Raw genomic sequence first — 13,990 nt, 5'->3', positions numbered from 1 at the left:
TGCGACATGTGTTGTTGACCGATGCTTGTTCTTGCAGGCCATGTCTGCTGTGCTGTGCTGCGGGCCCGTGTTTGATAACGTCGGCCTCTCTCCAGACGGATACCTCTATAAGTGGCTGGATAATATTCTCGCCTGCCAGGATCAGCGGGTATGTGGCAAAAACTTTACCACTGTGGTGCGATCAAACAAAGAGCTGACCCAGAAAGCCCCTCTCATAGCCTGATGAAGTCTGCTTCATGAAAGCCAGACACGAGACCACCCTGCCAAGTGCTCGCCCATTATCCTGCAGGTGTGCTGGCAAATAGTGAAGGAGAGTTTTTCTTTCAAAGTACAGAAGATAAAACACACCCGAAAGCTGATTTTAAACATTTTTCACATACTCTATGCCCTCATGTTTTTAATAATAATTAATTTATGGGGCAGCTGTGACTGAGGGGGTAGAGCGGTTTGTCTTCTAACCAGAAGTTGTGTGGTTCGATTCCAGTCTTCTTTATCTGCATACCAAAGTGTAAGATACAAGATACTGAACCCCGAATTGCACCTCATAGAAAAAGTGCTGCCCATGATGAGCTGCATCAATGTGTGTGTGTATGGCAATAATCTCTAATGTAAAGTGCTTTGATTGGTCGTCATGGTAGCCAAGAAAAGGTTTTTTATCCCAATTTTATATGAAAACACAGCCACTGGATAATTTTACACTGAATCCTTGGATATGTCAAGATACAGTGAAATGATGCCTCGGATAATCCCTCATTTAAAGTTGCAGAAAAGCTGTGAAATTCAAGGGGGTCTGTCTCTGTATCTGCTCCTGGCTCAGGTCCATCAACTTGGTTGCGAAGTTGTCATCTTGCTCCTGGAGCTCAACTCTGACCAGCTCAACCTCTTCAACTGGGCCGTGGATCGCTGCTACACAGGCTCCTACCAGCTCGCCTCAGGCTGCTTCAAAGCCATCGCCACAGTCTGTGGCAGCAGGTACAAAATCTCACAATCTAAAAAAGGATTTGCCATGCGATTTATTATGGAAGTGAGGAAACCACTGGTCTCAGAGAGCTCACATCTGAAGTTGATTTCCACCTCGTGCTTTATTTTAGAGGCATTAACAGAAGCGTCATGTGGAAAACTCAGCATTGATTTTTTTAATAATGAAACATGAATTCATCTTTATTGCTTCCTCTCTCTTCCTTTGTTAGCAGGAACTACCAGAGTGATATCGTAACACTGCTGAATCTGGTGCTCTTCAAGGCCTCGGACACCAACAGAGAAATCTATGAGATTTCAATGCAGCTAATGCAGGTGTGACCCACGACCACTATGTGTTGCACTGCGGAGCGGTTTTACCTGTTTACGGACGCATGTGACACATTCCCCTCTTTCTTTGGGCAGATTCTTGAAGCGAAGCTGTTCGTATACTCTCAGAGGATCACAGAGCAGAAGCCGGGCAGTATCCTGTACGGCACCCATGGTCCGCTGCCGCCTCTGTACAGTGTCTCTCTGCCTCAGTTGTCCAGCCAGCTGGCGAGGATGTACCCTGAACTCACGCTTCCTCTATTCTCAGGTCACTGATTCTTTCGTATACGTGCTGTGTGTGTGTGTGTGGTTACAGCATGGTTAACCGTGGTATTTAAGCCTGCTTTAATACTCTCACAGACTTGTCATCTTCTCATGGTTTCCCACTAAATACTCACTCCTCTTCCAAAGAAGCCTTCATCTCCAAGACACTTACACTTATACTGTATCCGTGGACACTCCCACTGACCACAGAAACACTAGGAGCTTAATTTCCCTGAGGGACTCCCCCACTTTAAATTGAATATATATACGGATCAGGATTAAACTGGCTATTATGGTGAAACTTAGTCTGCAGTATATGTTTGATTTCCACGTAGAATTTAAACACCGCAGCGCCCGCTGATGTTATTCTGATGTTAGTATTGCCTTCCCTCTACTTGCTCCAGAGGTTAGCCAGAGGTTCCCCAGCACTCATCCCAACGGGAGGCAGATCATGCTGACCTACCTCCTGCCCTGGCTCAGTAACATCGAGCTGGTGGACAGCGGCCTGCTGCTCCCGACCTTCACGCCATGCACCTCAGATTATGATGCTTCGAGCCGCACGACCAGCACCGGTTCATCGCACCAGCTAAAGGGCAGCGGCTGGGGCTCCCTGCAAGCCACATCCATGGTTCTAAATAACCTCATGTTCATGACTGCCAAGGTAAAGTAATGTTGTGGAAATATAAATGACACAGGATGATCTAGGGTCAGTGCAGCTAACATGATGCAGTGTTCTCTCTCAGTATGGAGACGAGCTGCCTGGACCAGAGATGGAGAACGCCTGGAACGCTTTAGTGAGCAATGAGAGGTGGAGCAACAATCTGAGAACCACACTACAGTTTCTCATCAGCTTATGTGGTGTCAGCAGTGACACCACTCTCCTGCCATATGTAAGATATATATCATTTAGACAAGCCAGAAAATATTCTGTAACTACTTATTTCCCTCTTTTCAGTTTCTTATGGATTTTCTGTGATACGTTTGTCCAGATAAAGAAGGTGGTGATCTACCTGTGCCGGAACAACACCATGCAAACCATGGAGGAGTTGATATTTGAGTTACAGCAAACGGATCCAGTCAACCCTGTGGTGCAGCACTGTGATAGCCCTCCTTTCTATCGCTTCACTGCTACAAGCAAGGTCTCCACAGCAGCTTCAGGTACATGTACTACACACTAGTAATACATAGTGTTTGGTCTAGAAAGATCCCGGTGAGGAATGTGCAGCAGGGCTGGTGTGAGAGCTCATGCTCAGACTTATACTGTACAACATACGTGTTTAGGTTTTTCCTTGTTTAATTCCAGGCACCACATCGAGCAGCAACACGGTTGTTGCCTGCCAAGAAAACTTTCCAGATCCAGATGATACCAAGAATGTTAAGGAAAATGAGGACAGGTACATGAGGCAATGAGATCTTAAAGCTCATTTTATAAATTATCATACAGTTTATTAGAAATACCCGTCATAAAGATTCATTTTTTCTGACCTCAGACTGAGCCACATAATGAGAGCACACAACCGCCTGGAATCACGCTACAGCAACAGCTCAGGAGGATCGTATGACGACGATAAGAGTGAGTTTTTTTGTTTGTCATAGCCTGGTGAGTGTGGAATACACAGGCCGGGTCGGAGGGGAAGATGGTGACCAGCATGATGTCATTGATAATGTATGAGCAATGCAGAGCAGCCTTGGGCTCTCAAAGGACTTCTGTGAGAACTGGCACTGAAATAAAAGTAGTCAAGCCCAGGGCCTCTGCACTGCTGCCAGTGATCCAAAATCAAGTTTGTTCCACCCTCTGGGGCTGAATTAGTCTCGCAGACTAGAAAAATCTGGCAACAAAACCACCTTGAAGATTGATGTCCTCTTCAATAATCGCATAGATTGAGCAGTATTTAAATGCATCTCCTGTCTGTGTCATATGCCCATGTGCCACCCATGTTCAGCGGCAGAGACTACAAACTAATTTGTGATTGGAAGCATAAATTAAAACATTATTCTGTGACCGTTTAGGTGAACCGCTTCCTCCCTACGCCGATTGGCTGATAGTCGTCATTGAGACCAATCAGCCCCATCCGCTGCCCATGCCTCCTAATGGAGGATGCTGGGCTCCACTGGTGGACTTTCTGCCAGAGACCATCACTCCCAGAGGACCCCTACACAGGTAAGATGACTTCATACATCAGAGCAAAATGTGCTTGTTCTGATCCTTGTGTCCGAGGCTTTAGACAACACTTAACACGGCTGAATCTTAAGGACTTTCAAGGGACATTTGAGATCAGCCATTAAACTGATGTTTGACATTTATTAAGTCAAATAGGTGTTTTGTTTTTTGTGCCGTGCATGTTTTACAATGTGTTACATTTAACTTTATTGTACATGATTTTGTTCATTCTAGGTGTAATGTAGCAATCATCTTCATGACAGAGATGGTGGTGGATCACAGTGTGAGAGAGGACTGGGTCATGCACCTGCCTTTACTGCTCCATGCCTTGTTTTTAGGTGAGTTTATTCTACAATTATATGTGATTCAGTCCGAATCTCATCATGACTTTTGTGTATTAAGTACAAAGTTTGAGTTCTTTTTCTGAGAAAATCTTTTAAATTTAACCAGGTGATATCAAATAGTTACATGAGATCGATGCTGTGAAACCAGGAGGGTAACCTGAAAACAAACTCTAACAAGAAACAACTGGTCTGTTCTTCTCTCCAGGAATGGATCACTACCGTCCGGAGGTGTTTGAGCACAGCAAACGTCTCCTCCTCCATCTGCTCATCACATTGTCCTGTAAAAACAACTTCCAGGCCATTGCTTCAGTCTTACTGCAGACACGTGAGATCAACGGCACCAAGACCCTCACCTGTAAACCAAGTCTTCAGCCAGAGTATTCACCTTCTGGTAAAACATATATCCTCCTTAAATCACACTCACCTCTCTAAAACTACAAATGCATTCACACTTTACTAAAAAGCTGGGTTACAACTGGGTCCAGTTGTCAGAGCAGTTTGGAACTTTATGATAAAGTTTCACATCAGGATTCCTTTCTGGGAATAGATAAGTGTCTTATCAAGGGAGAAAATATTTGGACACTGCACCAAAAGCAACACTGAGCAAAGAGGACATCAAAGCTCATGATTAAAGCATTCCACGCGGCTATTTTTATCCCTTTGCCCAATTTGGGACCATCTGGACAGGCTGGTTTGGCTGCCCCCCCGCCCCCATGATAATTTTATTTTAAATGTCTAGACATTCTGAAACGTCCGGAGTAGAGATTATTTGAAAACAACGTGCACACTATGCTAAAAAACTTTTTTTACAGAGATGCCACACATCACATTCTTCCATTTTTATTTCTATTGTCCAAACTCACATGTTTATTTTATTTGTTAATTTAAAAAGGTGTGCAGCAACTTAGTTCTTACACCTATGAGACAAACACATTAAATAGATGCAGTCTAAAGTCTAATCGATTCAAATTCCAGACGTTCCAGATGTTGAAACCCGGCTGCTGCTCCCTTCATGTCGCACTTAGCAAAATGAAATCGTACATACAAATCATCCACTGTGACCCAGTTCTGATCGCTCACTTGTTCCTCTGCTGTGTTCAGCAGGTTTTGACTTCCTGCGGGAGGGTCAGACGTCTCCTGTACCAGACTCTGGTCTGAGTTCTTCCTCTACGTCGTCCAGTCTGAGCCTCGGGGGCAGCAGCAACAACCTGCCCGAGATCTCGCAGGAGGTGGAGGAAATGGTGGCTTCCACTAAAATCGACGAAAAGACGAACAAGCTCATTGAGTTTCTATCCACAAGGTACTCGTATCCATATGTGCTGTTGTTTCCCTGTTGGAATAATTTGCTGGCAGATTTTTATGTCACATATAAACATGACATGCAGCAAAAAAGTTTTATAGCTACAATCAGAAAAAAAACTGATACGCTGATGCACTTTCTCATATTTCTAGATGGAGATTACCACCTAGTGGTGCTGCATATGTAGTGCAACAGATTCTTATCGGTAGATTCGATTTGATATCAAAGTTGTGATGCATGAAAAATAGTCCACATTGGAAATTCCATTTAAATCTAGCAAACTGTGGAAACTGTACTAAACAGGTAAATGAAGCACAGTGGCAGGTTATTTAGAATTTATTAGCTGGATGAAGTACTTTTACCAAAGCAGACCTCCACTGTACCAGATTGTATGTTTGTTGTTAGTAACTTCACTTAACTGTTATTTTATAGAGCCTATGGGCCGCTGTGGTCCCATGAAGACATTTCACCAAAGAACCAAATTTCAAAAAGCACCGGGCAGCTGACAAACTTTCTGCGACATGTGGTGTCTGTGTTCAAAGACTCCAAGTCAGGTAACGCTGCAGTGAATGATGTGTCACACTACAGAGCCCTGTCTTTGCCACTGAATAAATCACCTCTCTGTCCGCATTAGATTTCCACCTGGAGCAGCAGCTCAGTGACGTGGCGCTGCAGACGGCCCTGTGCAGTTCCTCACGCCACTACGCTGGCCGCTCCTTCCAGGTATTTCGAGCCCTGCGTCAGCCCATCTCTGCCCACGCTGTGTCCGACCTGCTCTCGAGGCTGGTGGAGGTCGTGGGTGAACATGGGGAAGAAGTGCAGGTTCGTGTTTTGTGTATTTGCATGAGGATTTCAGAGCCAGTTCATTAGTATTTCAAAATAATCGATGTATTGTTATTTTTTTGCATATTTATCATTGTGGAATTCCAATGAGCAATACAGGAGCAGAGTTGTTGGTTATTAAAAAACTAAATAATACCATCCATCCTTCCTTTCTTCCTTCCTCTTACGAGCACATACAAACACCCTTAAAATGAATAATCATCTAATGGCAAATATCCTATGGACTTATCTCCATCAAAGATTGTTCAAATCTTGCAGTCAGAGAGTAAAACAAGCCGGACTGAAAACATTACCTCTTTCTAACTTCATCAGATCAAAAGGAGCCTCTGAGCCGCTGGTGTTGTGATTTATTCCTGACATAGTTCGAAGCGACAAGCTTTTCCCTGTAATGAAATGCTTTGCGATTAATCAAGTTGTCGAAACAAGTAAATACAAGAAAATCTCCCGGCTGCAGTTATGTGTTTTTCTCTCTTGCAGGGCTACGTGATGGAAGTATTACTCACACTGGAATCTGTGGTGGATAACTTGGCTGAATGTTTGAAGAACAATGATCTCATGGCGATCTTGACGAGGTTTGCATCTCCTCTTAGTGCAGTGTGTTTATATGAGAAAAGGGTATATGGTAACTTTAGTTTATTGTTTGTTCGATTCCAGAGCCTCATCTCCGGATTTCCTGACCAGTTTCAAGCTGCTGTCAAACAGGAACAGCACGGGGCAGCTCAATCTCAGAAGAGAGGAGCGAAGCACACATCAGAGGAGCTCCTCCGTCCCCAAGAAGTTTGGAGAGGCGGACAGATGGTCTGATCCCCCCCGCAGTGCCACACTGGACCGAATCCAGGCCTGTGAAAAGCCAGGCTTCTTAGCCAAGGCCCGCAGCTTGTCCTCATCCAAAGACAACGTCACGGACCCAGCCAACATCAACCACCCCAGCAACCTGTTGGCCACCATCTTCTGGGTGGCGGTGTCTCTGATGGAGTCGGACTTTGAGTTTGAGTATCAGATGTCTTTGAGACTGTTGAATAAGCTGCTGGGCCACATGTCACTTGATAAACAGGAGAACAGGGAAAAGCTGGAGAAGCTGCAGACTCAGCTGAAATGGAGCAGCTTCAGTGGGCTGCAGCAGCTGCTGCTGAAAGGCTTCACCTCCGTGTCAACCACCGACCTCACGCTTCAGCTCTTCTGCCAACTCACACCTGTGTCACGAGTGCCTGTAGTGGACACATCACAAGCCATAGGTACGCTGTAGGGATCAATGCATGTGGATTTGAAGCAGAATAATATGGATTTCATGCTCTTAGACTTAGACAGTATTTTTAGATTTCAGAAAAATTCCAAGGTAACATAAAAACTAAATCCACTTACACAAATCACATTCCAGTGGGCTTATCTTCAAAATGATTTGTCACATGAAATATTTAATCAATTCCTCTGTTTTGATCCAAAAGGTTTCCCCTTGAACGTTCTCTGCCTGCTTCCACATCTTGTGCAGAACTTTGACAGCCCCTCAATCTTCTGTCAAGACGTTGCTGAGAGGATCGCTCAGGTTTGGATCCGTTGACGTCTATATCACCATTTCCTCTCACAGATAATTGTATTTTTTTAAATGTGAGCACTTTTTGATGTGTAGGTTTGCCTTGAGGAGAAGAACGCCAAGCTCTCTAACCTCGCTCACGTCATGACCCTGTACAAAACGCACTCTTACACACGAGACTGCTTTTCCTGGGTCAACGTGGTGTGTCGATATCTTCACGAGGCCTTCTCGGATATCACCCTCAGCCTGGTCACCTACATGGTTGAGGTTTGTGGAGCCATATCAGCTGATCATGTGTTTCCTGAGCCAAATAAAAGGGTTGTACGATCAGTATTAATGATGCAGCTTCTAACATTTGTTTCTTTTTTAATTATCTTGTGCCAGCTGCTGGAGAAAGGCCTACCCAGTATGCAGCAGACGCTTCTACAGATCATCTACAGCCTCCTGAGTCACATGGACCTGAGTGGAATTCAAGCCAAACCCTTCAACATGGAGGTGCTCAAGACAATTGAGAAGTTTGTCCAGGTGAGTTCAAGTTAAATGCCTGAAAATGTGTCAGGCTGCAGGTATTTGGTTTATTCTTTATTCATGCTGTGAATAGAAGCGCAGACTTGCATGGAAAGTGAAAAAATGTGGATGTTAGAACTGATGTGATCAGTGGAAATCTTAAGCCATCCTTCTCTGAGTAAAAGTCCTGTGTTCCTTGTTCCTTTTGTGAGTGTTCATGTGAGGGGGAAAAAAACTGTCGTGTGTCAGGCAGTAAATTTGTAGACACACCCAAACTATAAACAGCCTTACTGCCGCAGGCTAGGCCTCTCAAACTGAATCTATTTTCCTGTAGCTTCCTGCTGTGAGGAATCTGCCAGAATACCTCTGAGCTTCATTAAAACACACAGAAAGACGTGTTTGGTTGTTTATTTCTAAACATATGGTTGTGTTGTTGTTTTTTTCCCTGCATGCATGGTTGAATTTGGTGCATGTGTGTGTCTGTGTTGAGTATACAGACTGTCCATTGGAGGGAAGCGCTGAATATCCTGAAGCTGGTGGTTTCTCGATCGGCCAGTCTGGTGCAGCCCTCAGCCCCGCATAGTGACCTCTGCTACGAGGACATCAGCCGAGTCTGGGAACGCTCCACCAAGGCCTTGCCCGGGAAAACTCTGGATTTCCACTTTGACATATCTGAGGTTAGATATTCTCTGACTTTCTTTTCAGAGTAAAACTAATTCGTTTTAAAGTCCCTGTACAACGAGGAGGGCTTAATACGTGTGTGTGCCTCTGTATTTTTTCCTGTATTTTCCAGGGTGTGGTGCTTGTTGAGGTTGTGTGGAATCTTTTAGAGCCTTTTTGGAAAGGAAACATTTCTTCCCCTTCCTAAATGCTGACATTTATTCGTAGCCAACCTCCTGAGATTAGCTTGAAAGCTCTGAAGGTAAACACAATTAGCCGCGCAGTGCTGGGGTGTAGCGTGATGTCAAAGACGCAGACAGAGTGGTGCATGTGTGGGAACTGGACAGGGAGCTGTTTGTGTTGTTCATGAATGGCAGGAAATGATGTCAGCTCTCTGCTGCCGTTCTTTGTATCTGACTCAGTGAGTTCTAGTGGACAGACGACAGCATGTGTATTCAAACTTGAGACACACTCGACAAACCACTGATACGTCCTAAAATAGCCTGATATATTTAGACTGAGGGATAAAGCAGAGGACATGTGGGGTTTTTTTTTTTCCTCAGCTACTTCTTGAATCCGGAATGCAAAGTGGAATAAAAACTTTGAACACTGTTAAAATGTCCCTTCACTTCACACTGAATGTGGAATGGACGAGATCGAGAAGAAGCTGGAGCGGCCACGGGGTCTGTGTCGTGGATTGACTGAGCAGAGGAACTTTATCCCCTTCAAACTTTCCCTAAGTCATCCAGGTTTGTTTGTGTCCATGCTGTCAGACGCCGGTGATCGGTCGGCGTTACGATGACCTTCAGCGCTCTCCAGGCCAAGATGTAAAGAGCAGGACCACCTCGTCTACCTCCTCTGGATCCACATCCAACAACGTCCTGGTGCCGGTCAGCTGGAAGAGGCCTCAGTCCTCTCAGGTGAGTCTTCTTGAAACCATGGAGATAAAAGTAACAGTTTAATAATGAGGACGTCAAATGTCACATTGTGATGCCTTTTATTATCTCATTTAAACTTGCCATTAAAATGAACAATATTGCCGTCTTCAGAAAAGAACTCGTGAAAAACTGGTGCACGTATTGTCTCTTTGTGGACAAGAAGTGGGGCTCACAAAAAATCCTTCGGTAAGATGCACACCATTTTATTTCAGTGCTTTTACTTCATCTCTCCAATTAAAAAATGTACTGTTTTGAAACCCTTTTTTTTTATGTCTGTCCGCTTGCTTCTCTCTACAGGTGATCTTCTCCAGTTGTGGGGAGCTGGACCTCATGGAGCACCAGCCCAGCCTGGTGTCCTCCGACGATGGGACCCGGGAACCAGACAACATGGATGACACCACCTCGGAGCAGCAGTTCAGAGTCTTCAGAGACTTTGACTTCCTGGATGTGGAGCTTGAGGATGGAGAGGTGAGTTTTCCTCTCACTAAGGATAAATGCAGATTGTCTTTGGAAGGAAAAGCAAAAGAAGACTGAAAAACATGTCTGACAGTAGCAGATGTGCAGTGTTGAGTCGGGTGTGCCTGCTCTGTGTAATGGACTTTCTTCTTTCTGTTTATTCTCTTTGCTATCAGGAGCTACAGGTAAGTTTAGTCAAGTCATTTTTATTTGCTGTGTTTCTTAAATGAGATGCAGATAGTTAAGTGGAGTGACACACTCGTGATGAAGCATAGCAAATGTGTGTGCATGCCATGGAATTTAGAAAACTGATTCTACAGTGTTGATGTGCTTTAGAAGAGATATTTTCCTAAATTATTGGAAAAAACATATGTCACATAGGACTTGTTATTTTAAATCCACACAGTAATGCATGTCATCATAAGATATCCATAACTAGAATCAGTCATTTTTATTTCTCTTATTCAATGATGTCATCTGTTGACTTAATCAGCGAATCATTATTTTATCAACTTATTAGGAGATAACTAGTCCTGGGTATGATATCAACTCCCTGCACAGTACTTACAGTTACCTGGTTAGTGGGTGGCTTGATTTACACACATGATGAGTTCCAACATTAATGTTCATTACGAGTAGTCTGTGTGAAGTTTTCCTCAACACCCATTTTATGGTTAGTTTTTTTTACTTAACTTTATTTTCCAATTTTGGGGATTTTCCAAAAATACATCTGTCTCAGTTGTACATTTCAGATGTGATGTTACTGCCATCTAGAGGCAGTAACATCACATCTGTAGAAGAGTAGAAGAAACTCAAGACACTATCATGCTAAAAGTATTATTTATACAATATGTCAAAGCAAGTCATGCACATACTTATTCTCCTGTAGACCGTTGTCACTTGTGAGCTCATGTACTTGGTAAGTTGATGCAGAGAGAAGGAGCAAAAATTCAGCTTATTCTCCTTCATCTCATACCTAGCTCCTACTTGTGTTAAATGACACAGAGACCAAAATACTGATGATTCACACACTGTTTTCATGATGGTACAACAGTAATAGTAACATTTTCTTAAGTGGTTTAAAGTCACTCATATTGCATTCTGGTATCCATATTTCCTGCATAGCCAAGCTTAGAAAACCACAACAACATCTTAAGTTTTCAGCAAACTGGTGTTGTAAATAATATATAAAATATACCTTTGTGTCTAAAGCTGCAGACTTTGCACACCAGAGCAGTGTCAGCTGTTTTTGAGGGTCTAAAGACTTAAACAACTACTGTGGTCAACAGAAGTGCCTCACAGACAGTTTTGTAAAGTAATGGCAGCACTTAAAAAGAAGCTATTTGGCCAAAAGTCAAGGCCTTTGCTTTCCATCAAGGTTCGGTACAGAGTGTCACTACAGGAAGTCTCCTTAGTTGTTTGCTCTGTTGATGCAGAGCTTTGGCAGAATATGGAAGTTGGCTGATATCCAAATGTCACACTGCATTTTAAATAAGAAACGCAGTTTTGAGGATATTTCAGTTAAAGCTTAGTTAAGTCACAACACTTTGTCAAAGCTCCAGTGTTCCTTATATTCTAAACTTTGAGCATGAAATCCCACAGACTCTTCCCTCCCGAACCTGTATTGCATGGTTGTGTGAACATGTGAATGCTGTATGGGTGTGTGTGCATGTGTTTGCATTAGAGAGGAGATCAAGCTCTACTTTGTGGCACTCAATGCCGTTCTCTGTTGCAGGGAGAGACCATGGACAACTTCAACTGGGGTGTGCGAAGACGCTCCATGGACAGTCTGGACCAGAGTGACCTGCAGCCCATGGAGGAGAGTCAGCTGTCCAGCAGCATGCCCAGCCTCAGCAAGATCACACACGAAGACTCGGATGAGTCGTCAGAAGAAGATTCGCTCACCACCAGCCAGATTCTGTCCCACTCACAGCTTGTAAGTCCACTTTAAATTGCATGACAGAAGCATTGGAAACATATTCTTGTCATTATCAATATGAATACTGACGATGTGTAAAGGACAAACTCTTTCCATTGTGCACATTTCTTTCCTCTTGTTCCACCTTCAGGTTATTGTATTTAAGATATTTAATTTCCTAAATTTGCAGAACTCATTCATGCTCCAAATGGGATGCTGCCTTTTGATTTTAATGGCTGCATAGGTTTTCCTTCAGTGTCCAGATTTTACAACTCTATCTTCTTTTGAGTGTCTGGGGAAGTTAGTGAGGCTTTAAACTTTTGCACCATGACGAGTGGTCCTTATACTTTAAGTTTGTAGAAACTGCGGTGGCAGATGGGGAGCCCATGTGTTCACATAGCTGTCATCCCACTCCTCACTTGTGTCTGATTCGTCACCCACACTGTCCGTGGTAGAGTCAGTTGAGGATTTGTCGCTTTTGAAAAACCAAAATTGGACTGAGATGTGATTTCTAAAAAACCTGTGTATTTGTAATGATACACGTTCAGTTGCATGTTCTACTTTCTTTTTTCAGATCGTCAACCTCTCTCCATCAGCAGAGATCAGTAACATGGAGTCTCCCTCCGGCTTTTTTGAAACAACTCCATCTGACTCAACTCCTCTGAACTCCAAAAATCCTAGTTTCGAAGTCCAACTGCCAGAGGACTCGAAGCCGCGGGTGAATAAGGGCTTCAGAGTGTCTGAGATTCTGGGAGCGACTAATTCCTATCGCAGTTCTATACTAGATTTCTTTACTAATTTCGCCAAATAGAAGCTGTTTGTTTGCATCTTTTCTCATGAAATGTCTTGGATGTTATATGTGCTTTGGGTTTGGTCTATGTTAAGTATTATTTATGTGACTTTTCTACATTTCCTCTCTTCAGTGTAGAGCATGAGTCAGAGTTTTCTTTATTATCTATTACAGTAGTTTGCATGCTAAAGGTGAATGACGTTCAAACTGCAAGTGGGCAAACCATAACGCTTTGGGCTGAGGGCCAGTTGGTGCCTTACTTTAATGTTCCCAGGGATTGTCCAGGGTTCTTAGGGGGTGTTGTAGCCAGTCGTAGAAAAAAACAGTCTTTCTCTTTCTGCGTCTGTCTGTTAAAGGCAATGTGTATACCTATTGCTTCTGTGTGGGTGGCTCTGAGCAACAACTAAAATCTCTTGGCATGCGGGAGGTCAAGAAAGGTTTACACATTGCCTGTCCCAAAACCTGAGCATGCAGGGGCCACATCGATGGCTGCATTGAAATTACATGTAATCAAATGAATTGGCACAATTCATGCACACTAAATTAACAAATAAAAGAAAACACTACAAGGATTGTCCATAGGGTCCCATGGCAAGGTTAGTGTGTCCACTTTACCCACTAAATGATGTGTTTAACCATTAAGTGCATAACAGGGAACAAATAATTCCAGTTAATAATAACCATTGCTGCATGCTGCCTCAGTATCTGCTCATGACTTTTTACCAAAGCATGTGTACGTCTTGTTTTATTGTAGCATGAGTTGTCACAGGAAGACGAAGACACCAACATCCATGAGGATGACGTCTCTCTCTCCATCAGTGAACTGCCCCCTGAATTTTACTGCGGTGACAGTTTGACAATGGATGCGGCTCACAGTGATTACAGAGGAGAACTGGACCTTGACAGCTGCTTACCCAGGTACACACTCCCCGCTTCTCAATAGAACGTCACTAACTGGAATGGCACTAAGTAGACTGCATACCTCTGCCAA

General features: G+C 43.6%; 1 protein-coding gene across 12 annotated transcripts in view; it reads left to right on the top strand.

Moving 5' to 3' along the window:
• Nucleotides 1-13,990, top strand: part of frya (furry homolog a (Drosophila)) — a 49,533-nt gene that overhangs the window by 30,566 nt on the left and 4,977 nt on the right. For 5 of the 12 annotated variants that reach the window (XM_069534234.1, XM_069534233.1, XM_069534229.1 and 2 more), the window contains exons 28-54: nt 38-148; nt 818-972; nt 1,191-1,293; nt 1,384-1,555; nt 1,956-2,212; nt 2,295-2,441; nt 2,541-2,709; nt 2,855-2,945; nt 3,042-3,124; nt 3,562-3,712; nt 3,947-4,050; nt 4,262-4,447; nt 5,158-5,356; nt 5,789-5,910; nt 5,991-6,178; nt 6,677-6,771; nt 6,854-7,434; nt 7,645-7,742; nt 7,827-7,997; nt 8,115-8,255; nt 8,735-8,914; nt 9,671-9,817; nt 9,947-10,021; nt 10,133-10,303; nt 12,027-12,227; nt 12,784-12,927; nt 13,754-13,917. In XM_069534234.1, coding sequence (XP_069390335.1) covers nt 38-148; nt 818-972; nt 1,191-1,293; nt 1,384-1,555; nt 1,956-2,212; nt 2,295-2,441; nt 2,541-2,709; nt 2,855-2,945; nt 3,042-3,124; nt 3,562-3,712; nt 3,947-4,050; nt 4,262-4,447; nt 5,158-5,356; nt 5,789-5,910; nt 5,991-6,178; nt 6,677-6,771; nt 6,854-7,434; nt 7,645-7,742; nt 7,827-7,997; nt 8,115-8,255; nt 8,735-8,914; nt 9,671-9,817; nt 9,947-10,021; nt 10,133-10,303; nt 12,027-12,227; nt 12,784-12,927; nt 13,754-13,917 — 4,406 coding nt within the window. The other 7 variants (XM_069534231.1, XM_020088466.2, XM_020088465.2 and 4 more) reach the window with 4 other exon arrangements.

The sequence above is a fragment of the Paralichthys olivaceus genome, chromosome 11, assembly GCF_024713975.1.
Source record: "Paralichthys olivaceus isolate ysfri-2021 chromosome 11, ASM2471397v2, whole genome shotgun sequence".
NCBI classification, from domain to species: domain Eukaryota; kingdom Metazoa; phylum Chordata; class Actinopteri; order Pleuronectiformes; family Paralichthyidae; genus Paralichthys; species Paralichthys olivaceus.
Note: the sequence above shows the minus strand (reverse complement) of the source record. Positions and strands in the feature narration are given on the sequence as shown.